Source organism: Excalfactoria chinensis, chromosome 2 (genome assembly GCF_039878825.1).
Source record: "Excalfactoria chinensis isolate bCotChi1 chromosome 2, bCotChi1.hap2, whole genome shotgun sequence".
NCBI classification, from domain to species: domain Eukaryota; kingdom Metazoa; phylum Chordata; class Aves; order Galliformes; family Phasianidae; genus Excalfactoria; species Excalfactoria chinensis.
Window position 1 is genome coordinate 20,086,283 of NC_092826.1, and position 27,174 is coordinate 20,113,456.

General features: G+C 44.3%; 2 protein-coding genes across 7 annotated transcripts in view; one reads left to right on the forward strand and one right to left on the reverse strand.

Moving 5' to 3' along the window:
- Positions 1 to 20,074, forward strand: part of RNF19A (ring finger protein 19A, RBR E3 ubiquitin protein ligase) — a 54,710-nt gene extending 34,636 nt beyond the window's left edge. For 3 of the 4 annotated variants that reach the window (XM_072329935.1, XM_072329933.1, XM_072329934.1), the window contains exons 2-10: positions 1,887 to 2,634; positions 7,196 to 7,404; positions 9,382 to 9,526; positions 10,062 to 10,224; positions 13,112 to 13,226; positions 15,267 to 15,428; positions 16,085 to 16,298; positions 17,323 to 17,466; positions 17,829 to 20,068. In XM_072329935.1, the coding sequence (XP_072186036.1) occupies positions 2,039 to 2,634; positions 7,196 to 7,404; positions 9,382 to 9,526; positions 10,062 to 10,224; positions 13,112 to 13,226; positions 15,267 to 15,428; positions 16,085 to 16,298; positions 17,323 to 17,466; positions 17,829 to 18,519 (2,439 nt within the window). In that variant the 5' untranslated portion in view covers positions 1,887 to 2,038 and the 3' untranslated portion in view covers positions 18,520 to 20,068. Of the gene's footprint in view, positions 1 to 1,886; positions 2,635 to 7,195; positions 7,405 to 9,381; positions 9,527 to 10,061; positions 10,225 to 13,111; positions 13,227 to 15,266; positions 15,429 to 16,084; positions 16,299 to 17,322; positions 17,467 to 17,828 lie in introns of all 4 variants that reach the window. The other variant, XM_072329932.1, reaches the window with a different exon arrangement.
- A 3,716-nt stretch (positions 20,075 to 23,790) lies between these two features.
- The window catches only part of SPAG1 (sperm associated antigen 1), a 36,483-nt gene continuing 33,099 nt past the window's right edge, over positions 23,791 to 27,174 (reverse strand). For all 3 annotated transcript variants that reach the window (XM_072329902.1, XM_072329903.1, XM_072329905.1), the window contains 2 exons: positions 25,122 to 25,490; positions 23,791 to 24,983 (listed from right to left, as the gene is read on the reverse strand). In XM_072329902.1, coding sequence (XP_072186003.1) covers positions 24,852 to 24,983; positions 25,122 to 25,490 — 501 coding nt within the window. In that variant the 3' untranslated portion in view covers positions 23,791 to 24,851. The remainder of the gene's footprint in view (positions 24,984 to 25,121; positions 25,491 to 27,174) is intronic.

The window sequence follows — 27,174 nt, forward strand, 5'->3', positions numbered from 1 at the left end:
AGTTGACAGCTGTCTGCACATGAGCCCGCAGTGTGCCTGGGTGGCCAAGAAGGTCAATGACATCCTGGCTTGTACCAGAAATAGTGCAGCCAGCAGGACCTGTCACTACAGGAAAGACACTGGGGGTCCTGGAGAGTGCCCAGAGAAGGGCAGTGAAGCTGTGAAAGCTCTGGAACACAAGTCTTACAGGGAGTGGCTCCCTGAAAGGCTGTGGGGTCTCCTCCTTGGGGATGTTCAGAAGCCACCTGGCCATGGGCCTGGGCCCCCTGCTCCGGGCATCCTTGCTGGAGCAGAGGTGGGCCAGAGGGGCACAGAGGGCCCTGCCAGCCTCAGCCATCCTGGGGTTCTGGGATTCCTTTTGGCTAGATTTTAGGCCGATTATGTTCTTTTAGGAAGGGAGGGTTTGTTATGTTCCTGCAACTGGCTTTATTTTAGATAGGCCCTGAGAATGAAAATAAGAGGTTTTTTTGATAGTGTTCCACAGATATTTTCCTAAACACAGTGGCTTTTTTATGTTTCCTTTTTAAGATTTTAAAAAAAAAGGCTGAGTGACCTGAAATATACAAAACTTCTTTCTAACAAGCCCAGGAAGTGTATGTGTTGTGCTTTTCTTTCCAATTCTGATACCTGAGGTGGGTAGTACTCCCCGTACAGTGCAGCTGCCCAGAGTCTGACCATGGTCAGAAGGGGCCTGGCTATGCATGGTTGCAGTGGCTCCTCTGTGGGGAGGCATTGCTGCTTGCAGTGTTTTGGCCCAGTCATCCTGGGGTCAGGGCTCTGGTGTGCAGCACGTGGCATCCAGTGTCTGATTCTGTCATACTGAAATGAAATCCTGGGAACCCACAGCACTCCTTCCAGGGGCATGAGCTGGGAAGTGCTGAGAAGAAAGGTGATGTCAGAAGGTGTGACGTTCAGACACACACCGCTGATGTCTGGTGAGAAACGGCTTCCTTCTGTTATGAAAGCAGCTAAGAATTCCTCTTGTACAGTGAAGCTACCAAGAAGTGGCAATATTGTTGGTAGTTTTGATTGGAGCTGGTCTGCTGCTTGTTGTAGAGTCTCCTCTGTTAGGAAAGTGGGAAGACATCTTTCTGCCTCTTTCTTTGGAGTTGCTCCATCAACAGAAGAAGTTCTTGTCTTGTACGGAGAGATTAACTGAACCTTAGTATGTGTTGGGAGTTTGTTTGTTTTTTCCTTAAGTTTTGGTTTTTACTTGAAATATCATGAAAAATTCAAATGTTATCACCTTCACTCTAGTCTTGACTTGAATTGCAGTATGGAAGTTGAATGGCAAAGCAGTGTTGGCTGTCACTCTGCGGCTCTGTTTCCTGAAATATTCAGATGCTTTACATCTAAGCACGCATCTGTGTGCTTCTCTGCAAACCCCCAGGATTTGAGAATATCGTCAGTTGTTTAGCCACAGTGACTTGTTTTCTGCTGATTGTCTAAGTGAATTCAGAGCACACAGAAATCCTTAGTTTGTTTTATTTAACCTTATATGTGACCTTATCACGTGTAAAGTAGAGAAAACAAAGTTTCCAATGCTTATCAGCTTGTTAGCTTGCTTTATGCAATAACTGGTTATGTATTTACTTAATTGTCACCTTGGATTATGGTGATTTTTATATGCGTTCACGCACATCCCTAGGGAGCGGGGGAGTAAAGTTGACTTCTCAGCACCACTTAAGAATAAAGATGTTCCTTGCCCCCAGGGAATTTTCAGACTCCTTAAGACAAGAAGGATGTAATGGGTAGAAAAAGCAGACAGAAAGAAATACTGAGTGAGAAGTAGTAATATGAATAACAAATCATTAGAGCATCGCGATCTTTCAGAACCAGAAGTGATGGATGTTGTTCTAATCTCTCCTTTTTCTCTCCCAATGTAGGGGATTCCTGTGAAGAATTTACTGCAAAGAAAGATACGTGTGGATTTTCTGCATGACGACTCCCGTGCTGGATTACATAATATTAGGACTTCTGACTCTGTTTTGATCCTTAAAAATGATTAGGTTTGTGTGTGAGATTTAACCCACTTCTGATGAGTGACCTAGACATGAGTTTACATCGGCAAATGGGCTCTGATCGGGACCTCCAGTCTTCAGCTTCCTCTGTGAGTTTGCCTTCAGTCAAAAAGGCGCCAAAGAAAAGAAGGATTTCCTTGGGCTCTCTTTTTCGGAGAAAAAAAGACACGAAACGCAAGTCTAGGGATCTGAATGGAGGGGTTGATGGAATTGCGAGTATTGAAAGCATTCATTCAGAAATGTGCACAGACAAGAACTCTATTTTCTCCACATGTACCTCTTCCGACAATGGAACAACCCCTAGCAGCAAGCCAAGCGGAGACTTCATGGAATGCCCCTTGTGCCTTTTGCGGCACTCCAAGGACAGGTTCCCAGAGATAATGACTTGTCACCATAGGTCTTGTGTGGATTGCTTGCGTCAGTATCTCCGGATAGAAATCTCTGAGAGCAGAGTTAACATTAGCTGTCCAGAATGCTCCGAACGGTTCAATCCTCACGATATCCGTTTGATATTGAATGATGACATCTTGATGGAGAAATATGAAGAGTTTATGCTTAGGCGATGGCTGGTTGCGGATCCTGATTGTAGGTGGTGCCCAGCTCCGGACTGTGGGTATGTTTTCCTCAGTGCCTGCAAAATAAGCGACAGCATAAATGGGTAACACACGCGTAGCGTTACGCTTTTTGGAAAGTGAATTGCTTTCCTTGGTATTTTGTTGTGATGTATGAGTGGGTGGCAAGCAGAATCTTCATTTTAAAAACAACAACTAATAAACCCACCACAGTCTGTCCGTCCCCATCCCCCCCAGCCCTCAGTTTTTCCTTGTGTAGGATTCCTTTGTTCTGCACAGAGAGAATTTCAGTAATGTAATGAAATGCATTGGTAGGGGGATGCTGCGTATCACTGCAGGGAAAAACGTCAGGTGTGCTGTTAAGGCGAGGGCACAAAGCTCAGGCTAAAAACATGTTGACAGCAGGTGGCTGCACTTCTGACTTAGTCCATTTGTTTGGATTTTCCCTGGAAAAGAAAACAGGGTATTTGTTTTGTTGTTGTTGTTTTTTTTAAACAATGAAATATGGTTGAAGATTTTCTTCTTATGAAAAGCCTGCTTCAGCTTCAGTTACCTTCTGTCTCATGGCTGCTTGACGCACCACTTGTTGCCTGTCAGCGGGGTTGTGATGTGCGATAATCATCAGTTTGTTCCTGCTTATTATCTGAAGAGCGTAATGTTTAACTTTGCTTTAATACTCAAACAGTTCTGAAACCATTCTGGATTCTGACACGAGTAGGCTGAATACTGCCATGCAGCGCTGGCTCATAATGCCATTCTTCAGCAAGTTGCTTTTTTTAAGAGAGATTCTTCTGCATTACTGTAACATCTAAAGGTTGTAGCCGTGACTGTAGTTTGGATGTGCAGCACATGCTCAAGTCAATTGGAACGTGGTATCTGTTTTTAAAGCCTCACAAATGAGCAATAAGAAAATGGAAAGGGAGGAGTACTGGGAGGGGAACAAAATAAACAGGATTGGCTATTAAATGGGTTAAATGTTCTGATGGTAATGGTCAGAGTGCTAAATGTTTAGAAGGCTTTTAAATGTAATCTTACGGTCACAAACATCTAAGGTAGTATGAAAGCAGAGTTCTGTTAAGTGAAGTAGAATTTGTTGATGTGGGTCAGATGCGATTGGCGACTGGAAAGGTGTTCACTTCAGTGGTCTGCTGGTCCAAAATGGATGGCACTGCTGTGGTATCGTCTGAGCACAGGAGGAAGAACAACTTAAGGGACGGGTGTGGAGTGCATGAGTTTGTAACAAGAGTTGTGTGGACAAAGCCAGTACAGCTCACTCCTGTATTTTGATAGTGCCAAAGAAAACAAACAGTGGATGGCCTTATTTGAAGGATGCATTGCTTGAGGTTCCTCCAGCATGTCAGAACTTGGCTACATTGTCTGCTAAGCCGTGTTCCAGTGATTCCAGTCGTGTTAGAAAGTGCTGAGAAAGGAAGGTGCAGATGAATTTAATGGAGACTTGACGTTGCTTGTTGTTTGCATCTCAGTTTTCGGATATAAAGAAAATGCAAAGCTTATTTAAAGAGTTTGGGACCGTGAAGGTAGTTCTTACAGATATACCATTGGATACGTCTCAGCAGGAATGTCCTTTATCACAGTTGTCCCAAAGAAACGGGAGATAGTGTGGTTGTGTTTTGCCTTACTCCCGTCCTCCTGGTTGCTTCTGGGAACTTCAGTGCTTTGAAATAGTTTGGCAAAAAAGGTTGAGCTTTCAGCACAATTCAATTACTAAGTTCGGGGAGGGGGGAAGGGGTGTGGAAAAAAAAGCAACACCATAATAATGAAGTAGAGGAAAGATGACCAGAATGCCTTCAGTGAGAGAAAAGCTGTGTATGGATCCTGCAGATCTTGCTTTCAGTTTGACCTCTGGTCTGGCTGGGAGCAGAATGCAGCAGGAGGTGGGAAGGGGAGGTGAGAAACGGTGGGAGAGTAATATCAGGGATTTTTAGGGTGTAGAGATTAGAAAGAGGGTAGAGGAAGGAGCAGAGAGGAGGTTTAAAGAAGCAAACATGATTCAGCTTTTTGCTGAATAGGTTACACTAACACTGTGTGAAGGTCCCATGCCACATGGAGTATGCACAGGCTTCAGCAGGCGTTTGCTCTGGTAGTTGTGGTACAACAGTAGCCATACTTCTCCAATTGCTTTAGCAACTGCAGTCAGTTTGCACGATATCCAGTTAAAATGGAGGGCTTTTTTCTTCTCTCATCAGCGAGTGGTGTGTGTTTCTGGGAGATTGCAGCGTGTTTGTGTTGGTAGCTGACCTGCTCTTGGCCTGAATCAATGTTTTCCTGAAGGAGATGGATGGAGTGTGTTTATTGAATTTGCAATTAATCCTAACGTAGGAGGGGGAGCTGTTAGAAGTTCAGAGGGAAGCAGCATCTCCTGAAGTTGGACATTTTGGTCTGAATAGTTTTCTGCTCAAATAGGTAAGAGAATGAACTGAGCAGATGATGCATGAGGGCACTTCTCATCACTGACGAAACACGTGGTGTGATTGTTTCAGGGTTTAGACTCATAGAATTGTTTGAGTTGGAAGGGGCCGTAAAAGGCCATCTGGTCCAACTCCCCTGCAGTGAACAGGGTTGTCTACAGCTAGATCAGGTGCTCAGAGCCCCATTCAAGCTGACCTCCATGGACAGGGCATCCACCACCTCTCTGGGCAACCTGTGCCAGTGCCTCACCACCGTATTGTACAAAACCTTTTCCTTATATCCAGTCTAAACTTCCTCTCTTGTTGTTTGAAACCGTTTCTCCTCGTTCTATCAAAACAGACCCTGTTAAAGGGTCTGTCCCCTTTCTCACATCCCCCCTTTAGATACTGAAATGCTGCATGAGAAACGGGCTCTATCAGATGTTTTTAATAAAACTAGAGTTGTTGAGTGCAAATTGAGGAAGGGGCTGAGGGGGTGGGAAAGGAGGGGAGTGAGTGTCGTAGGGTGTGTGTGCCAGCTGCAGCTGCCTGCAGTGCCTTGGTAGGGATGTGGGCCAGCAGCCGATCTTTCCATGGGAAGGACAACGGATGAGGAAACCTCTTGGGCTTTCTTCCAGCCGGATTTGTGGGGATTCTGTTTCAGCGTACGAGTTGTCAGATGCCATTTTAACAAGCCTGCGGTGAATCCATATTCCAGATGTGTTGTGTCCTTTATTCTGCCTGAATTATTCAGTGATTTTGCTCAGAGATTACATTGCTGACGTTATTAGAAGAGAGCAACGATCCCGACATTTTGATCTTTCTCAGGCAAGAAGTGGATTGGGCAGAATGCAGATTCTTCATTCCTTCACCATACACCATTTCTGCCATCATTTGTTCTTCTCCCGTTATTTTCACTTGCTGTTAGCTGGAGTTTGTTGAAATGAATGCAGGGCGTTGAGTTGAAGCCTGGGATCTTGCACAGTGTGACCTAAGGTTTGCTGTGCTCTGAGAGGTTCCTTGCTGGAGGTCTGCTGGTACGTCAGCCCCAGAAGGGGAGTGCCAGCAGGGATGTGCCCTGTCCTTGTCAGCAGTGGGACACAGATGTGCACTGGGCTTGTGCTCCAGGCTGTTGGGTGCAGCGTTAGCACATCTTCAATGCACATCTTCAACATATCCCTTTATGTTGAGGAAGCATTTGGATCAGAGTTGCTTTGTGTGCTTACAAAGCAATTATTTCTTCAAGTTGCTGTAATTGGGGAAAATGGAGCCGATTAACTTGGCAACAATATGAAAGAGCCTGGCAATTATTGAACAAATTTTTACTTGGAAAGCACGAAATGTTTGCAAACAGGCAAGTGTGTGTAATTTTTTGTTGCTGCATCATCTGTAACTTAGGGGTTGAAAACGCCTGTTCTCCAACCTGCTGTTTCAAATCATGAATGAAACCGATAGGACTTTATGAAGCTTCAGACCCGTCAGCTCCAAAATTAAAACAGCTACATTTTCAGATAATAATTTGTGCAGAAATAGTTTTTTTTTTAGTAACATTTCCGAGTGTTTCACATGAATTTTATGCAACTGCTGTACATGAAGGAGCAGCTAATAACCTACAGTTTAACTTTGTACAGCGAGGCGACTTCCCTGCGAACAGCCACCAACTTAAGCCGTGCTGTGCTTACAGATCTGCTCAGCTCTGTTTAGGGGGGCCGTTAGTATGAGCTGAACCGTACAGCTGAGTGTTCTCAGCAGGGGATGGAGTATTTCTATTTAAAATAAAGCGGTTGCATCAAAGTACCACAGTGGGGTAGCAATTAAGAGGTGTGTGTGTGTGTATATGTGTGTATTTCTGTATTTGTTTAGGACCAGGCCTAGTGTGGGTTGCAATATGTCTGCATCTCTATCGTATGAACTTCAACATTTAAACCTGCAGCAGGAAGTAACATTTAAACCTTCGGCAGCGAAGCGTTGCATTGATCAGAGTATTTCTGTGCAGTCTTAATCTACCAGAGTTGCAGTATGCATGTGAAAGGTTGAGGTGGTAAGGAACCTTTGCTGGCTGCGTGGTGCCAGCTCCTGGTGTCCACAGCCTTCCTGGCTGCTTCAGCTGCTCTGGCAGCTCTTTTTAGCTTTGATCTATAGATGAAAAGCACTTCTGTTAACAAAACTCTTTTGCCCCTCTTAATCATTCAAGATACGCTGTGATCGCGTTTGGATGTGCCAGCTGTCCCAAACTTACGTGTGGACGAGAAGGCTGTGGGACGGAGTTCTGCTATCACTGTAAGCAGATTTGGCATCCGAACCAGACCTGTGATGCTGCTCGCCAGGAGAGAGCCCAAAGTCTGCGCCTGAGAACAATCCGCTCCTCATCTATCAGTTACAGCCAGGAGTCTGGAGCAGCAGGTATGTATGATTAGGATACCAGGCCTGTTAAATACCGTCCTGGTACAGCTGCGCAATTAACTTTGAGTGGACATAATAATAGCTTGGAAGATGATAACTCATTTGTGTTTCAGAAGCAGAAATTACGCATATTTAGGTTGGAATTCAGATTTGTGAAGTTAATACCTGAAGTGCTCTCTGACCAGAGCACCTGACTTGGCTTTTAGAAGGATGTCAGTGTTCTCAGCTCTCACTCTGTAGCTGAAGAATGGGAATTCAGAGAAACTTAATGCAAAGCGAGTCTGTGTTTGGGAGGCTGCCTTCTTTAGTTCTATCAGCTGCATGCTGGAAACATGTATTTGCTGCACTGTCGGTGGAATCTCACAAGGCTGCTAGTAATAAAACTGTACAACTAAAGAAACCCCCCAAACACTTCATCTTCTGTTTTCAAAGGAGTCTCGTTTGTCTGATGCCAGCTTTGTTTGAGACACTGAGCAGGCTAACCCCTGTTCACAAGGAGTTACCTGATTTCTCTTCTTCAATAACATGTTCATCTCTTTGACTATCAGAAACCAACCAGCTCCAGCTTCTGAAGAACTATACTTAACCAGAAAGCAAATAAAGAAGGCCCTTCAGAACAGTGTTCTGCAGGCTGAGAGTCCGGTTTGCTGTAGATAAGAATGGTCTTCAGGTTTCGCCCAGCTCTGATTTGTTTGGGAGCTTTTGTCTGGCCAAAACACAGCACATGTTTTGGGAAAGAGGCTATTGCAACTTGAACATAGTTAGAACTGTTAGTCCCTAATCCAGCCGTGGCCTTGGGAGCCTTTAATTTCTTGTTTGTTGAGGCGTGTATTAACAAAGCTCACCATCTTGCTTTAGAAATGGGCATCTTGCTCTAGTTTTCGAGTGGATTTTTAGAATTTAAATAAACGAGCACGCCAACTCCTTGTTGTTTTCCTTCCAGTCTCTACTAGTGTGATCAGCAGTAGCTCTACCACATCCATGCTCAGTTTAGTTACTGCCCTATAGATAGTGTCTCTCTTCCTATGTGGGAGCAGCTGGTGCATTGTTTCAGCTGCTCGCTGCCTGGCTGCATGGTTGTACTGACAGACAGCTCCTGCTGGTTCCTCGCCTCTTTGGTTATTCCTTACATCAGGCATAAGGTATATCCCTCTTTTCCCTTTGTCCACGCTGTTAGCACAGGGGTAGGAGACTGGGACTTTTGCACTGGGGACCTGCAGGTTACTTCATCTGCTGTGCATAAATAGCTCGTCTCAAAGTGCATGTGCTGACCAGTAATGGGCAGGGGCGAAGATCACCGTGTGGTTGTGTCACTGTACCAAGGATTTCACTGTTGCTCAATGGCCTCTTATTTGCTGACGGTAGAGCTAGCTCCTTAACCACAGTCTCTAAATATTTGACTTAAGAACAAGGGGAGCCTCTGGAATTTTCTTCTTTCCTCCAATAGTTTTTCTATGGAATAAGTATTGCTGTGAAGAGAAATCAACAAGAGGACAGTGATACCAAAGAAGTGCAGTTAATGTAGAACAGGAGGTGGGTTTGTGATAAGGCGGCATAATGCAGCGCAGACAGAATTCAAATAAAAGATTCATAGTGGCCTGAAATGTAAAAGAGGATTATATTTAGAAAGGCCATGTTGTCAGTCCTGTATTAACATCCATGTTTAATGTCTCACTCTAATATATGGCATTAAGCCTCGAAAATCCTCAAACAGTATGTGCATTAACTACTGAATCGCTGGAACATGGACCAATATGTTTTATTTTTGATCAGTGCTGTTTGGTCCAGGGCTTACGAACACAAATAGCTGTCAGAGGTCATCGCCAAACCATGGTTTGTGTAACGCAAACCATACAACAAACCTTCTCCATGTTTTTAGATGGTGGTCCAGTCAGCTTTCCTGAGTATCTGTCTGTGTTTTGATTAAATCAGTTTGCCCAGATAACCGATAAGATCTTAATATTCATTTTTAAACAGCTGATGACATAAAGCCATGCCCGCGCTGTGCTGCTTATATAATAAAAATGAATGATGGAAGCTGCAACCATATGACTTGTGCTGTCTGTGGCTGTGAGTTCTGTTGGCTGTGTATGAAAGAGATCTCGGATTTACACTATTTAAGGTACGTTGAGGAAAAAAAGATCTGCATGGTTGGAACTTGTTTTTTCAAGTTACATAAAGCACGTTGCTGTGTGCTGTAAGTCTGGCTTTCTTCCTGTTGGAGCAGAGCATCAAAGTTGAAGTATCTGTATCTGAGAATTAAATCACTTTTCAATGCGAGTATTTAAAAGTCAACACACTGTTCTTATGAAATACATTTCTAAGTTGCATGTGTACGGTGTGTTAGAGATGAAGAAAGCCACTATTCTTATGGATCCCTTATAACTGCTGTACTGTGTTCACATAAAGCTGCCCAGCAACTCTCTATTACGTTACCTCTGAACCACAGGCTGGGTGTGGTAACATGCAATGTGCTTTCCTTTGCATTTCAAAACCTGCTGTAAAGCCTCTCGAAAAATCTGAAGCGATAACGGATTCTCTGCTATCTGTCACTTGAACCTGAGGACAGCAGTTTTGTAACTAGATAGCAGCTAAGTACTGCATGGCTATGTCGGTCTGCTTGCGGTTTCTTTACAGTTTTCCTACTTCTGTCTCAGCCCATCAGGTTGCACGTTTTGGGGGAAGAAACCATGGAGTCGTAAGAAGAAAATACTGTGGCAACTGGGGACACTTGTTGGAGCTCCTGTAGGAATCGCGTTGATAGCTGGCATAGCTATTCCTGCTATGATTATTGGAATTCCTGTCTATGTGGGACGGAAGGTAAAATGCTGCCTTCAGTTGGTTGTCTTCACCAGGGGAGGGGGGGCTGGAGAAGAGATTGCTTAAGACTGATTTCAATTGTGCTTATATGTAGTTGGTCATAAGACAGGTAGAATAACACAGTGAAAAAGGATTTCTGTATTTTTTTTCCATTTTACCTCGTTATTTTAACCTCTAGTTTCTGTTGTGTCCATTGGAACTGAGCAGTCTTTAGAAAGAAGGAAGGAAAAAAAGAATCCCTTTTTTTTTAATAAAGCAATGTAGCTGAGCTTTAATGCTGCTGAGTTAAATGAAAGGGTGATTCTCTTCGTATAACTGGAACGTGTCCTTTTCTTAACACCGTGCTATTTTGATCTCATGTACAACAAAACCCATGCCCATTCTCACAGTAGTCATGCTTTGCTCTCCTCCTGAGCTAAGTCGTGCACCCATTCCTATTGTAATGCAGCCAATTCTTTCAGCCCAATTTCTCAGGACTAGTACGAGTCTTGGCATCTTTGTAAGTCTGACAGGCTGCTGGTTTCTTCCATTCATCTTTAAATGAATGAAAATGTCGAATACATCCCTTGAAAGGGATAGCAGGGGGCAGTGTTACAGTCTGGGGAGTAATAAGTGAATCTGGTGGTTTTCTGTCAGCGTCACGTGAAGGTAATGGTTGTCTTCTCTAGGCTATTTTTCAGTCTTGGCCATTATAACCAGGTTGGGTGTCACATAAGAAAACTTCCGAGCCTCTGTGTGAGATCTGCTTCTCCCTGTCATCCTGGCCAGTTATCTTCTCACCAATGAAATTAAAACACACGTGGTCTCCACTTGAAAAATCTACGGTCGCTTTATTTCCTGCTTTTACGCCGGTGTCTCTAAAGCTGCTGGTTTTCAGGAAGTGGAAGTTCCATTCATTGGCCTTTAATTCCGCAGGTCCTTGTTTGGTCCTGCATAAAGCCTTACTTTATCCAGTGTTCTTTTTTCCCCTCAAAGATTCCCTATGAATAACATTTTTCAGAAATCTATTCTTGGTGGCTCTGAAGTTGGGCCTGCTTTTTCAGATCAGTTGTGCTCAGATGGACTGTGCTTTAACCTGCTGTTTTCCTACAGATCTCATTCCTTTGTCAGCGCTCACCTGGCTCACAGTAAATCTTCGGTGACATCTGAAGGAAAAAAAATGGAGCAAGGCTCTGGTTTAATCTGCTGCCTGTCTTTCCTTTCTGTTAAATAGCAAATTGATTTTGGTCTTCCTCTTGCTGGCATTGTACGTGCAGAATAACTTCCTTGTTAGCTTTGTCCTTTCCTTTTTTGTCTCCTCTATTTTAACCTTTCTGATCTTTGTCTTGACACCCTCGTGCTGTTCCTTTGTACCCACTGAAAGTAATCTGACCTACTTTCCATTTTTTTAACGGTGCTTCTTCAATAGAGGAAGCTGTTTTGTTCTTCTGCAACATTTTCTTCTGCGCTGAGAGTTGGTGCTTGTACTGCTATAGCTTCTGTAAGGAAGCACTGGTTATTGTCACTCGTTTTCATAGATATGCATCTGGAAACCTACCACTTTTCTGCTGTTACTGAAATCTGTCTTATTTTTGGCCTGATGTTTTTATTTGGGCTGCGACCTTCCAGCGAGTTCCTTATCCACCAAATAGTCCATCCTTCAACTGGATGTCTCTCCAATTAAGAGATAAAGATGTGGTGGGAGACCATGTCAAACACCTTGCACAAGTCCAGGTAGATGACATTGGTCTCCTTTCCTTTGTTCATCGATGCTGTCGTTCCATCGTAGAAGGCCAGCAGACTGATCAGGCATGACCTTCCCTTGGTGAAGCTTTGGTGGCTGTCTCAGACCACCTGCTCATCCCTCACATGCTGTAACATCTCTTCCAGGAGGATCTGCTCCATGGTCTTCCCAGACACAGAGGTTGTTACTCTGCTTTTTAAGAAATCCAGACTGCTTACGCATTCTTTTTTGGCGTGTTCCTTTTGTTTGGGTGGAATTGCCCATGACAGTAAAATTAAGTACCTGAGAGGATCCTGCTGATGGCTCATGGAGCCCCTTAACACCAAGTCTTCCTGGATAGTGATAGTATTCATTTTTTCTTGCTAAACTACCATCAGCAGGCTTCCCAGGTACGTTCCACACTCATGTGCTCCCTCACTCCATGTTGTTTTCTGTATAATGGACCTCAGAGCAATTATATGCAATCTCTTTATGTAGAACCGCAGTGTTTTATCCTCCCTTTCCTTGCCAGTCTTGCCTGAACAAATGCAGGTTCTTACTTTATTCCAGAGCGAGAGCTATCCTAGCAAATTTAACCTTTAATTTATAGAGCACAGCGCATTATAAAACTTCAAGTTCTACTTGTGGTGGTGTTCTTCTTGCAGTGACAGTGTGATGGGGCAAAAAAAAGTAACGCTGTGGTTACCCTCTTGCTGTTCTTTGCTCTTCCTTACATGTACTGAGAATTAACTTAGCATCGTGCCAACTATTAAGATAGAGACCTGCCATTGTTTGGGGGAAAGATGAGAGGGAATAGGAAGCGTCAATTGGCTTGGAGGCGGCAGTCCTTTGATCTTCAGAATCATTTACTTTTCTCAACCGTGCAAGTTAGAGCCGTGACTCAACAAATAACTACAAAAGCTGTCGGGTGATTTAGGTTTCTTGAGGCTGAAAGTAAACGCTTAGGACCTGAACCTGGAGGGCTTCTAACTTCTACGACGGTTGCCTAAAATTAAGCTGTGTAAGCATTTTGAGGTAGGTTTAGGTGTAAATCATGGCATAGAATGTAGACTGTATGAAGGAGAGCAGGATACAGATTCCAAACTAGTTGTTTTTTCTGTCATTGCAGCAGGGTATGATTGATTATTGCAATGCTCTAAAAACCCGTTCTCCTCTTCTTTCAAGATTCACAATCGATACGAAGGCAAAGACATTTCAAAGCACAAGCGGAACCTGGCTATAGCAGGCGGTGTAACCCTATCTGTAATTGTTTCTCCAGTTGTAGCTGCAGTAACTGTAGGTAAGCAAATATTATTATTTTGTGTACTGGTAACACCGTGCAACCTGAGCTGTGTAAGCACTCCTGAATGAAACACTCAGCTGTGATAAGACATGGCTTCCTTTTGTGGGCACAGAAATCAAGACAAAAAAAAAACCAAAGAAAAACAACACATGAGGACGGTGGTTTTACATTTATTGGGGTAGAATGGAGGACAGAGTACATAGGGAAACATGGCATGAAATGAAGAGCTTAGTATTTGTATCTTGCAAAGCGAAGTTGTCGTATTGTCATCTCTCTTTTAAAACTGAACTAGTTAGACCTTCTTCTTAATAACTAAGACAAAGCTTTTGCCACAGAGTCCATTCATGTTCTAGTAATTGAAATAATCACTGTCAAAGTTGGCTCAACGTGGAAGAAATATTTTAAATTGAACTTTATAGTGGTTGACAAACTTCTTGCTATTTTTCAGGAGTCAATTTGAATGTCATTATTTAATAAGCGTGGTTGAGGATAGCATAAGGGGGAGGTCTGGCTCCATGCTACACGATATTCGTTATCTTACCCAACTACTTTCAAAAGCACAGTGAAGAAGCTCTGATTTTGAAAGGAATGGAATTGTCCAGCACTGCTTTGCTGGTTCCCTTTTTTTGCAGCAGAAGCACATTTGTGGCTGCATAACAAGCTGCTGTGGATAACTGATTGACATTAAGATTCATCACTTAGTTTTAAGCCAGATCAGTCCCCTGATGGGGTCCCTCACACAGCTGTGTGTGCAGCGTTCCACCTTTTGCCAGAAATAAGGTCCAGAGGGAGATAAGTGGCCTTTGGAAGAAAGGGTTTCTTTTAGCCAGTGATAGTTTAAATTGGCCGTGAAGCCAGACTTTTAGGCTGCATGTTAACAGTGGTGGGCCACTTTTCTAGTGCAGATACACAGGTTGTTACACCATCTCTGGTGTCTTTATGCATCGGATTGTCCTCATGTAGCTGTGGCATCAGATCCCTGCTTAGCAGGTAGAGCATGCAGTGTCTTATTGATGTTTGTGTAGGTCTGCTTTACCTCATAATTTGTCTGTTTGTTACTGCTGAGTAGAATTGCTATGGCTGGAAAAGACCTCCAAGATAATCCAGTCCAACTATCAACCTACCACCAATATTTCCCCACTATACCACGTCCCTCAGTGCATCAAGTACTAAGTAGAGTTAAAACTCGGCTTTCTAGGGAAAGCATTGAGTTTTTTTTGGAGGCTTTCTCTTGCCCCATTGCTATTAACATGTTGCCTCCAGTTTCGGAGGATTGAATGGCTTTTCAAATTAGCAACCTTCAGAATGTGAAATTCCTTGTAGAATACTAGTGATGTCTTATGGCTGGAGTCTTTCATGTAGGTTAGACCGAGGAGCCTTTGCATTGGGTCTGTGTCTGCCCTGGCTCTTTCAGGAAGTGCTAGCTTGCCATTTTTGGTACTTTCTGTGGGCTTCCATCAGCAATTTACACACCAAGGGGATAACTTTCACACTCCGTTAAAAGTGCTGGGATAAATGTGCACGTAATATATGCATTTTAGCCCATGGCTTCTTTCACTGCTTTCCTTCTGCTCCTTGCCCCCCAGAGTTGATTATGTTTAAGGAGAAAAACTGTAATTAATTCTCAGGTGGAGTCTGCATGATACAGCAAATGTGGAAGATCCAACAATAGTAATGATGGCGAGTCCCATAAAATCAAAAGCAAAGCCCCATCTGACTTCAGTGAATGCAAAGTCTGACTGAATTTATATGAATATTAAGTATATTCCTTGTTTTGTCTATAAAAGAAGTTATAGACACTGGAAATAGTAACTCACCCAGCAGTATGCTTCTCTGCCTTCCAGGTCTGAGAGAGGGCCCTTGTGCCCAATGAAGCTGTCACTTCACCTGATTTATTGGTATTTCTTACTTTTGTTCTCTCCTAGTTTCTTTGAAGTGTGAAACGCTAAGTAAATGCGGACCATGAAATCACTTTCATAAGGGAGTGCAGAATATAAGTTGCATTTATTTAACGCGAGATGTTGCCTTCCTCTGCAGGTATTGGTGTTCCTATTATGCTGGCTTATGTGTACGGAGTTGTGCCGATCTCCCTCTGCCGAAGTGGAGGCTGTGGTGTTTCAGCAGGCAATGGAAAAGGTGTTAGGATAGAATTTGACGATGAAAACGATATAAATGTTGGTGGAACAAATGCAGCTGTAGGTAAGAAAACTTTTATTTTCCGGACTCAGTGACTGACTTACAGTCGATAGCCTCAGGTAGGCAGAGCACGTACTTGCAGAAGAGGTACAGCACGGTCAGGGCTCTCTGCTCTTTGCTAAAAGATGAGCTCTGGGATGAGAGAGTGGCTTCTGTGTTCGTGTTGTGCTGTGCTGTAATACAGCATTTGCTCATGTGGACATAGAGCAAGGCCGTCAGCTGTCTTGTGGTTGGAATTCTGTGTAAGCTGTTGTCCTGCTTTTCACACAGCGCTAAGTGAAAGGTAACAGCTTTCTCATTCTTGACCAGGTGGTAAATGCCTCTTCTTTACCTACAGTGGGAAGAATTAAATGCCTTTAGCTGCTGATCTGGTGCTGCTGTTCCTTTAAATTACTGGATGATATCCTTTGTTACTGGGTTTCTGTGGTCCTTGACTCCGTGTTACGTGCCCCACCCATGGACAGCTTTTGGATATCCTTAGTATGTTGTATGTGATATAACCATTACAGCAGCTCCAAGAAAGGTCCCATTTTCTTTGGCAGCTGTCCTTTTGTCACTGTATTTTATATACTTCAGAAACAGTTTCCATGGTCACGTTCTGGAAATCAGCAAGTTCTGCTTCTATGAATGACAAGCCTTCCTTCTTCCTTTCTGTCTAGATACCACCTCAGTTGCAGAAGCACGTCACAACCCCAGTATAGGCGAAGGAAGCGTCGGCGGGCTGACTGGCAGCTTGAGTGCCAGTGGCAGCCACATGGATAGGATAGGAGCCATTCGAGACAACCTGAGTGAAACAGCTAGCACCATGGCACTGGCTGGGGCTAGTATAACAGGCAGTCTCTCGGGAAGTGCAATGGTTAACTGCTTTAACAGGTAAGAGATACCTTCCTGCCATACAGCACCCAGCTCTGAATGGATCACAGAATCATAGAATGGCCTGGGTTGGAAAGGACCACAGTGATCATCCAGTTTCAACCCCTCTGCTGTGGGCAGGGGCGCCTCAGGTCTAACACAGCCATGGTCTCTATTGGGAGAGCTCTCTGCGTGTGTCTCACGCCGACACTGTGGATTCTGACTTGCTCAGAAGTCTGCAAGTACAGATTTACTCCTTCTGAACACCTTGGCCTTGCCTCAGTGTCTGCTGTGAATTGGGGTCTGACTGTCTGTAGGGGACAGGGAGGATCTTGGAAAGGATTGTTAATGTGTAGGGTTCTGGAAGGAATTTGCCCCTTAGGAAAATGAGTAGTGTTTAGCATCTCATTTAAATAGCTTGCAGGTCCGGGCTACGTAGAAAAAGGAAGGCAGAGTAACACTGAGAGCTTCCTTAGTCTGGAGCAGGTGTTCCAAGCTGACTGCTGGCTGAGGTATACCTGTCCTCCTCTTGAAGGAGCTGAGAGAGGAAAGCAAAGGAAACGCTTCCAGTTCACCACCAGAACACAAGAAGGCATTTGGAAAGAAGCTTATCATTCTGGTTTATATGTTTGTGTTTTCAAGTTCCTGGTATTTCTGTTGAAATTGATAGCAGTACAACAAAGCCGAGTACAGAACGCAGTTCTCACTGTTATTTGATAAGTCAGGATTTGGCAGCTGGGACGACATGGGAACTGTTGTGAATTTGTGTGTCCTTTCAGTTGTTTTCTCTGTTTTTGGAGTACGGTACGTTATCTGCGAAAGAATTGTAGCTCACCTTGGAACTCATTTGTGTAACTCTCAGGGAGGAAATAACCCAGAGCCTCTGTTTTGTGTGCAACATTTTACTTGGTTGGCAATTTCATCTGATTCTGTTTCTTAACTGTGTGGCTGTGCTCACTGCTGCGCGGTGGAGAAACTTTACAAGGTGATGGTAATTCTCAGCTAGGGTGCTTTAACTGTGCAGCTCTTTTTTGTTCTCTCCAAGGCTGGAAGTACAAGCAGATGTACAGAAAGAACGCTACAGCCTGAGTGGAGAATCTGGCACGGTGAGCCTGGGAACAGTTAGTGATAACGCCAGTACCAAAGCAATGGCAGGATCCATTCTCAACTCCTATATCCCTTTGGACAGGTAAGAGAAAGGTGAAAAGAGAAGGCTAAGCCTTGCTTACTAAAGGGTACCCTAAGTGTGCCTCAGCGGTTCTCTCTAAAACTCTGAAGAAACAGTTTTTTGGTTAGAAATGGCATTCCACGCGATTGCTTGTATTTGCCACGCTTACTTCCAAAGAGGAGCACAATCTTTGTAGCTCAGTAAAGCGTTTCATTTTCAGGCTGCCTGCTTCTGTTTGGGCTGTTCACTTGGTGAACAAAAGCCAGTGATGTTTCTCTCGCTTGCTTCTGCAGTGTATTTTGGAAAGCTGCAAGAGTTGGTTCCACCGTGTCGGCTGGTGTGTTGTAGGTAACTGCTTACACTCAGGTTCGTTCTTGTTGCAGGGAAGGCAACAGCATGGAAGTGCAAGTGGATATTGAATCAAAGCCAGCCAAGTTCAGACACAACAGCGGAAGCAGCAGTGTTGATGATGGCAGTGCTGCAGGTCGGAGCAACGCTGCGTGTTCGTCGGCCTGCGTGCCAGAAAGTAAATCGAGTGCCACCAAGTGGTCCAAAGAAACAACAGCAGGAAAAAAGTGCAAAGGTAAGCTGAGAAAGAAGAGTAGCATGAAGATAAATGAGACAAGGGAGGACATGGATGCTCAGCTGTTGGAACAACAAAGCACAAACTCCAGTGAATTTGACTCTCCCTCTCTTAGCGACAGTATTCCATCCGTAGCAGATTCTCACTCGAGTCATTTTTCTGAGTTCAGTTGCTCAGATATGGAAAGTATGAAAACTTCCTGTAGCCACGGTTCCAGCGACTATCACACTCGCTTTACCGCGGTCAGCGTGCTCCCTGAGGTGGAGAACGACCGCTTGGAGAACTCTCCACAGGTGAGCGGAATGGCTGCGCCTGTCCCAGCAGCCGCAGGCACTGATGTTCAGCAGCTGAGTTACATCGCTGAGGAAAGCATTAATAACGGATCTTCAACAGACGTAGGTCCGGGTGTTGATGAAACTCTGAAAGAAGCGAACAACAACCATTCACAGCGTGCTGCGGAATTAAGCACTGCTATTCAGACTGACATTTAAGCCAAAAAATGCTGCAAAAACACATTTACCACTAATGAGCCCTGTCTGAAAGCTGGTTTAATTACATGCGGCAACTTCCGTAAGCTTCAGGTGACCGGCAGAAGCGAGGTTCTGATACAGCTGCATTTTATATACCTGTCCGTTAAGGCAGAGTTACTTCATATGGATCTTAGACCTGTGTGAAGGGACATGAAGGCTTTAACAAGTGCATTACAGCAGTACAAATACGTCCGTGTTTCATTTTTTTTATTTTTTTGCCACAACTTTGCTTGGAAGCGTATACTTGGTGTATTTAGATGAAAATTGGGTAATTCTCGATATGGTAAATGCTAAAATAAATAATACGTCCTGCGCTGTTGGCTCAAAAAATAGGGGATGTGGGATAAGTGGGTGTTAGCTGAGCATTAGTGACTTAAAACCATTCTGGCGCGAACTGTAAGGGAAGCAGAAGTTTTGCAGGGACCTCTACAAACGTTTTTCAGCAGTGAATATTCACAGTGATCGTTAACGCTTTGTAACTGGACACGCTATTTGGAATGGATCGCGTACCTCCAGGTGGTGCGGCCCTGTGTCAGAAGCACTCGTGTGTTCGCTTTGAGCGGGGGTAAGGCGTGTTGCAGCTTTCTGAAGCAGAAGAAATTGGTACGTAATACGCGGCGGAATGGAGACATCACCTGTGGACAGCGGTGGGCTCACTTACTTATCCACGCAACCTACCATGGGGCAGATAAGGCCGCCGCGATTGTGTAAAACCTGGAAGGTAACGATCCATTTATCGATGAGCATCACAGAAATGCAGATGCAGTCACCTTTCATGAGGGGGGAATGCGGTGCCCCGTCAATCCTCGGTGCCTTGGAAAAGACTGGGTGTGAAGTGCCTGGTTGGTGGAGGATTTTCAGAATGTCCTCTTTGGCCACCTTCCATCATAATAGAAAATCCTAGCGAGTAAATGACTGGTAGAGAACTGTATGATAACGGAGTATTAGCCTACCAAAGACTCACTCAGGCTTTCGTGAATGACTTCTTTCACGTGACATGTCTTTGCAAGACATGCATCTTCAGTCCCAGAGTCGGAGTGCAGGGCAGTGGCTGCCCGGCTGCCACCATGGCTTCCAGACATGCTGGCTGGCTTTTCTTCTGCGTACGGAAGATGTACAGATAAACACGAGCTGAAGTTGGCCAAAGCGCCTGCACTGTCCAATGTTTTATTTTTCTTTTCTTTCTTTTTGCTATGTAAATCACTAAAAACGAGGGGGAGGGGGAAAAAAAACAGTTGTGAATATCAGAAAAACAGTTACCAATGTTCTGTCTTGTGTTCAGTGTATTGCCATTATGGTGCTACTGGGAGTCGGGTTGGATGAAAAGAAAACGCCGTGTGCGGCGGTTCTCTTCCATGACTTATCCTCACCAGTTTCATTACATGCTTATAACACTAGTGCCAGTTACGTCATTGGGTAATGCTTGTTACGGTATTTGTATATTTGCAATTCAGTTTTGCTCAGTAATATGCGTGTAAACTGCATATCTGAAATAAATGTCTATGTACTGAGTTGGAGTGGTCTGTAACAGTACAGTTATTGATGAGTGGGGTGTTGAAATGGGATCCGCATTAACTAAACTTGTTATTGTGCCCCATTCTGGGCTCTCCAGCTCAAGGAAGACAGGGATCTACTGGAGAAAGTCCATCAGGGGGCTACAAAGATGGCAAGGAGCCTGCGGCATCTCCTGTATGAGGAAAGGGTGAGAACCGGGGCTGCTCATCCCGGAGAAGGGAGGGCTGAGAGAGGATTCCATCAGTGCTCATAAATATCTGAAGGGTGGGAGTCAAGTGGATGGGGCCAGGCTCTTTTCCATGGCACCCAGCAACAGGACAAGGGGCAGTGGGCACTAAGTGGAACATGAGCTTCCAAAGTGGAACATGAGCTTCTTTACTGTGGTGCTGACAGAGCGCTGGTACAGGCTGCACACACGGGCTGTGGAGTCCCCTCCTCTGGAGATACTCCAAGCTCACCTGCATGCTTAAATGTGCGGCTGCTGCAGGGAGCTGCTTTAGCAGGATCTTGGGCTGGGTGACGCCCAGAGGTCCCCTCCAACCACTACCATTCTGTGAAGCATTTGCTTTTCATCTCAGTATCAGTGCAGGAATCCTGAGGTGATTTTTCAGGCCTGTTTAGAAGCTCTCTGTAATGGTCATGAACTGAAGTGTGAACTGATTGCTTTAGGCAGGAGGATGAATTTGGAGTAAATTGCCACTGTCTCAGCTGAACCACTCCTGCTTCTGTTGCATGTGCCACACACAGTCAGCTGGTGAACGGACTTCAAAGCCACACTGTTTCTGTAAGCTCAATTTCTGCATGATCTCCTTTGACCTCTGCCAAGAGCCGCCTTAAGCCAGCAGCTCTTTGCTCCTTGCTGTAGAACGGGAGCTGCAAACATCCCCTTGGGCATCTGGTTCGGTTTTGCTTTGAATCTGCCTTGTGCAAGAGCAATAAAGAAGCTGTTGCAGCCTTGAAAGCGCGTGTGTGCTCCCTCTGGCTTTCTCCATTCTGGTTGTGGAAGGAGGAGAGCGCGCCAAGGAGCAGTGATGCCACCTGATGCTTACAGCTGGGAACTGGAGCTGGATGTTGCTCTGTCCACGTTAAAGCACAGTTGTTAATACGTGCTGCAGTCCACACAGTGCTGTCTCATACATTTTAAGCTTAAAGTGGCATTGAATTGTTTTGAGTCTATAAAAATGGAGTAAAGGCTCTGTTCTTCATTAGTGTACTGAGGGAAGGAGGTGTAGGCTTGCTGCAGAGAAGATAACTGTGTGTGGAGCCATTCAGGGATGCTGGGGTGGTGTGTGCGGGGTGTGCTGGTTGCAAGAAACATAAGGGATGTCAACACAGGTAGGTAGTATCCTGGGGGTAAGTGGGTCTTGTATTGAATGACAAGAGAGCAGTTGTGCCGTTGCGCTTTGCTGCATGCCTGCTGCTCTGCTGTGCCCCATAGGGGTATGTACAAAGCTGTCACATCAGGGCATGAAATAAGAAGCAGTGTAGGAGATCACGTGGATCACTTTTTTGGACAAACTGGAGTTCAGCATTTAGGAGCAACCCTGTGTTGGGCTGTCATTGGGTGCCCTCTGTTACAAGAATGAGGCTGTATTGGCACATGCAGCCCTGCTGCTGGGAGGGAGCCCTGCAGGCTGCGTGCTGAGCAGCTGCCCCCAGCCCTTGTCCTTCAGTTCAGGTGAAGTTACTGCTCCAACAGTTTCATGCACTGGCTGGGAGTGGGCAGGGACTGAGGCTCCTTCAGCTGCATCTTGGCACAGTTATGTGTGGGTGTGTGACTGAGTTACAGAGAGGCTGGTTTGCATGAGAAGCTCCCATGTAACACTTGAGGTGCCTTTGGAGGATCCTGGCTGTGGCACTTGGCTGCGTGCTTTTGTGGGAGGCCAATCAGGTTATACCTGAAGAGCTCAAGGGCTGCTGCCGGCTCTGAGCCATTTCCTGTGCTGCAGGAACGTTCCAGTTCCTGCTCCCCATCCTGTGCCTTTGAAGATGAGGGGTTGTTTTGTTGTTCTCCAGAATCTGCTGTGCCAGTTAATCAGTGCCCCAGGGGAAGGAGCTCTCTCAAGATGCTGAAGGTGTGCTGTGAACAAGCACTGAGATACTGACCTGCTCTTAAAGTGAGCCCAAAAACATGAGGTTCTGGCAGAGGGACCTAAAGCACCTGGGTGAGCCTGGCTGTGCTTCCATAGCACTGTGTGCTATCTTGTGCTGGGATTAAATCACAGCAGTGGGCACAGACAAGGAGCAGGCAGGAGCCAGCACTGCTTTCCCCATTTCCTATTGACTCAGCATTAGAAAGGAGGTGAAATGGCAGTGGGATGCTCAGGTAGCTTTCAGCCATGCTGACCAAACTGCAAGATGGCCTGTCTCCAGAACACACACACACGTAAAACTCACAGCCAGCTCAGCTGGAAGTGTCCTGTTGGTGCAATAATACATCTCCGTACTCTTAAGCAAGGAATGGAGAACATATTTGATTTTAACGTGATAAAAGAGAGGAAATACCTGTTTGGTGTTTGTTTCTTTTTCTTTCTCTTTTCCTTTTCTCTGCAGAGTTTTATGGTGAGAACAACTTCCATTGGCTTCATTGGCTCCATTGGCTCCAAGACCCCTCGGCAGAGTGGTCCTCCAGTGTGGTCCATGCCAGCTCCTGCTGTCTGTGCCACTATGAAGGAGTGAAAGGAGTGGTGGAAGGCCCCAGCATTGAAGCACCTGGTGCCACTCATCCCTCCTAGCTCCTCTTGCCTTAAATATCCTTTACTAGGATACGAATTACCTTGGGACAAAATAACAGCAGTGTACCACGGCTTGCTCTATTCCCTACCCAGCAGTCTTCTCCTCAGGGAAGAAAACCGCTACTTCTCCATTTGCACTAAAAGGAGGGATTCACAGCCATGACCCCTCACGCCATGCCTGGTTACTGTGCATACCCTGCATGATGTTTTCATTCTGCTGCTCTCTGGGCTTATTGCCAGCCTAGGACCACAGTTCCGCCGGGTTGCTCCTCCCACAGCAGCACGCCCTGCAGAAACAAAATCTACCACTGGAGAAATATGAGTAATCAGGGCAGTAAAGCTGTATGTCTGCTACAGGAGGCAATATCATCCCATTTAGTAAAATAATTCAGTTTCAATGGGTACTGTCTTTCTAAAAACGTAATGAAATGAATAAAAACTAAACAAATAATACACTCAAACCCTAAACTATGCACAGATAGAACCATAGAATGAAGCTATGGTTAGAACGATTGAGATGGCCATCACAGGAATCCATGACCACAATTGTGTGCCCCCAGTGGCGCAGTGGTATAAAGTGCTGCTTGCGGCACCGGAGGGCCCGGGTTTGAATCCCCCCTGTGGCGCAAGGGGTAGAAGTGCCGCTTCGCTACACAGGGGGCTCGAAACCCGGGAGTTGGACTCAATGATCTCTAAGGTCCCTTCCAACTCGCACGACACTATGATACTATGATGATGATGAATACCTGGCACTTTGTTGGCTCAGTGCAACCGGCTGGAGCTATAGAGCTCCCTCAGACACACAGCAACCTCACAGGAAGAGGACGCTTAAGAACAAAACCCATCAGTTGAGCTGACAGTGTTTTAGGAGTTAAAAACTTCATTCTTGGGATTCTACTTCAAAACCAAACTCATCAACCACACCTGAACTATAAGCTCAAAGGGGTAGAAGCAAATGTAAGAATCCAGAAATTGTATTTTTCAGGAAAAAGATCTTTATTAATTTATTTTCAGTTAACCTGAGAAAAGGTTTCACCGCAACAACATCCGTAATGATACTTCTGCAGCACTTACGAGTATGATATAATCTGGATTAAATGTGCAAAGAAGGCATTGGGGCACGTGAAAAGTTTTAACGCTTCCTCTTGAAAAAGGGAGCTTTGAATGAATGAAACAGAAAACAGAAACAGCGCCTGAAAGAAAACAAAAACCCTTCTGGTCCACCTTAGTTTTAGCTTTATGAATACGTCTGTAAACAGCAATAGCTGGTATTTTAAGTGATCTGATTACAGACTCGGAGTTAAACCTTTTAATTGTCAGATGCAGCCGTTCGTGCCTTCAAAAGCTGTGCAAACTAACGATCCTTCCACGCACACAGAAAGCAAAATTCTCTCTCTGCACTAAAACTGACTCGTTTGTCGTTTAAAAAACATACCCATTTAGTTAATAATTAATTATTTAGAGCCAAAGTGTTCCATGACAAGCTAATATATTATTCATTCATCTCTATCCAGCACCAAAAATATTTACATCTGTTTTGTACAGGCTGGGGGAGGGAGGAGGTGAAGAAACAGATGGGCTGTGCGGTTTATTTATAAACGTTGATACTTGTAAGTTTGTTATAGCAAAGCTATTGCCAATGGACCCGTTTGTCTTGAAGGTGCTTCTCTGCCACAAGAGCTTACACCCCATGAAGTGATACAACAAGTGATGACTGACAGTGTATTTCTACTGCACCATCAAGGTATTTCATGCTACATATCAATGCAAAAGAGATATTTGCAGGTCTAAATAAAATCAGGATGCCAAACCCAAACTCTGTAACTGAACATAAAGACATGCATTAAATTCTGGACTAAAATTGTATACAACTAAAAAGAAAATAAAGGAGCAGCAAGTTCTAAATACGTGTATGCTGTCAAAATAAAACAGAATTCAGACCGTCCGTGAAGAGACCCACTTCAACCCTCGTGTGTTTGCAGAGTTCATACAGACATCTTATGGCCAACAGCTCCATTCACATAACAAATGAATGTTAAGTTCTCAAAGTTCATAAACCTTTTTAAGGCTGTCAAGTTCTTCCAAAGAGTATTGATGGTTCTGGTTGTCTGTGAGCAAATCAAACAGATGGCGAACCTCTCCTTTTTCATTTTTGCTGAGAAGAGCCAACACCACCTGAGAAAACATACTGGGTTATAATCAGCACAGGCAACTGAAAATACTAACATTTGACAAAAACATCACAATCGTTTGCTATTGAAATACAGAACTCACAGATTTCTGTTTAAGTACTCGTTTAACCTAAGTTCTTACCTTAAATCTTTCTGCTTTGCTCAAGTAGAAAAGATGCTGATATACAAGGCCGGGGTCTTTTCCAAGGACGTAATGTTCCAATGACTGGATGAAAATCAAAAAGATCTCTCCATCAAGTTTGTTACTTAGCAGCGCCGGCAGTTTTTTTGGATCAGTAACTGTTAGAAGATCTGCACAAGCAGACTGATCCTTAGTGGCATTCACCGCATTCACCATCTGACCAAAGTCATAGGCATTGGATGGTTCAGAAATAGTCAGTTTTTCACAGCTCTTTGATGGCACACTCTGCTGAACTGCTTCTTTAGAGCTAACATCACCAGCCACATCTTCTGATGTCGCAAGCTGCCCCTCTTCCTGTTCATCAGTTACCTTCACAAAAAAAATGGCATCAAATCATTAATTCCATACATAGCTCGTGTATATTCAGCAATAACATCACTAAATTAAAGCTGGCATTTTACTCTTCACAAAATAAAGGCTCCTATGTTCCTCTGTGTCCTCCTTGCCCCCAGAATGGTACAACCCTTGTTTATTTTTAAAGGTTTCTCAGTCAAAAGTCTGTATTTTGCATTTAATTTCATTGCTTGGTGTTTCACTGTAGAAAGACAAATGAAGAACACTGTGAGAGAGCTAAGAAGGACAGTATACATATGCTGAATGTGAAGTTACACAACACAAGCAGAACTGAATTTTAGTCTCCTTATGCTTTTCATTTACAGCTTCCCTGCTGTGACTTCAGAATAGTACAGGCATACAGCAGTTGCATCAGGTTGCTGTTTGTGGACTTGCTGTGGAAGCAGAAGGCTCATCATGGTCTAACTGCCTCTATTCCCAGTTCTCCCCAACTTGCAGCTTGTACAGAGCTTCATCAGTCAGCTGCTAGAAAATTACCCTTGAGTTCCACAATTAGAGCCCTTAGAGTTGGAAGGGACCTTTAAAGGCCATCTAGTCCAACTCCTCTGCAACAAACAGGGACATCACAGCTAGAGCAGGTTGCCCAGGGCCTGATTCAGCCCCACTCCAGAAGTTTCCAGGGATGGGACATCAATCACATCTCAGGACAACCTGTTGCAGCACCAACAACATTTACAACTACATAACTACTTTTATTACAGTCAGACTTCAAACTATCAGGAGCTGGTAGGTTTGTACTGACTCCACAAAACAACTCACTGAACAGGGTTTCTCCAAAAGCTTCACGTCAGGCTTTTGGAAAAGTCTGAAGATGCAGCACTCCACATGACAGTGCTGTGCTGGGAGCTAGCTTAGCCATCTCTGCAGGCATTGGGTTTATAGAGCTTTTGCTTTATTTTTAAATAATCCTTAGTAACAAGGGAGATATCTAGCCATCTTCCATAAAATTATAGCTTGATTCAAATGGAATTATAATGCTAAATCTCTTTCTAATTAAATTTTCTTTTATTTTCTTTGCAGTCTGCTTTCATGGCATTCCCATGTAGATAAGATAGGGAAAACTGTCTAAATGGGCAGCTACAATTACAATAACAAACCTCAATGCTTCCTGCCCCAGCCCTGGAAGAATTACCGCTGCCAGTAATGTAGTTAGTAGGTCTCCAAGCACTGCATTCACTGCCCAGAGCTTCTCTGAACACTCTCAATCCCTTTGTCACAACTCACAGCTTAACTAACACTAGTCCCAGTTTACAACAGTTACACAAAATCCCAAACTTGTGACACTGGGAAGTATATCAATAAAACAAGTTGTTGCTGTGTTAGTAACTGCCATTTCCATTACACCATCATTTTGAAATGGCACAATCCAAATTACAATCTCAGTTTAATAGCATAGACTGGAAAGTATATATTTTAAACAGGAAAGGGGAAAAGAAAAACATTCCTAAAGCGATGGGAAGTTACAATCAAAAACATCAAAGTTACAATCCAAAACATCAGGTGACCGAGAAAATCCCTTCGCCACTTAATTCAAAAAAACTCTGGAAAGCTATTATTTTAATCCAATATATAATGTTAAATCATGCATTTTTTTGCCAGACTCTGCAGATATCCCACCCATACCACTGCTTTTTAAGGA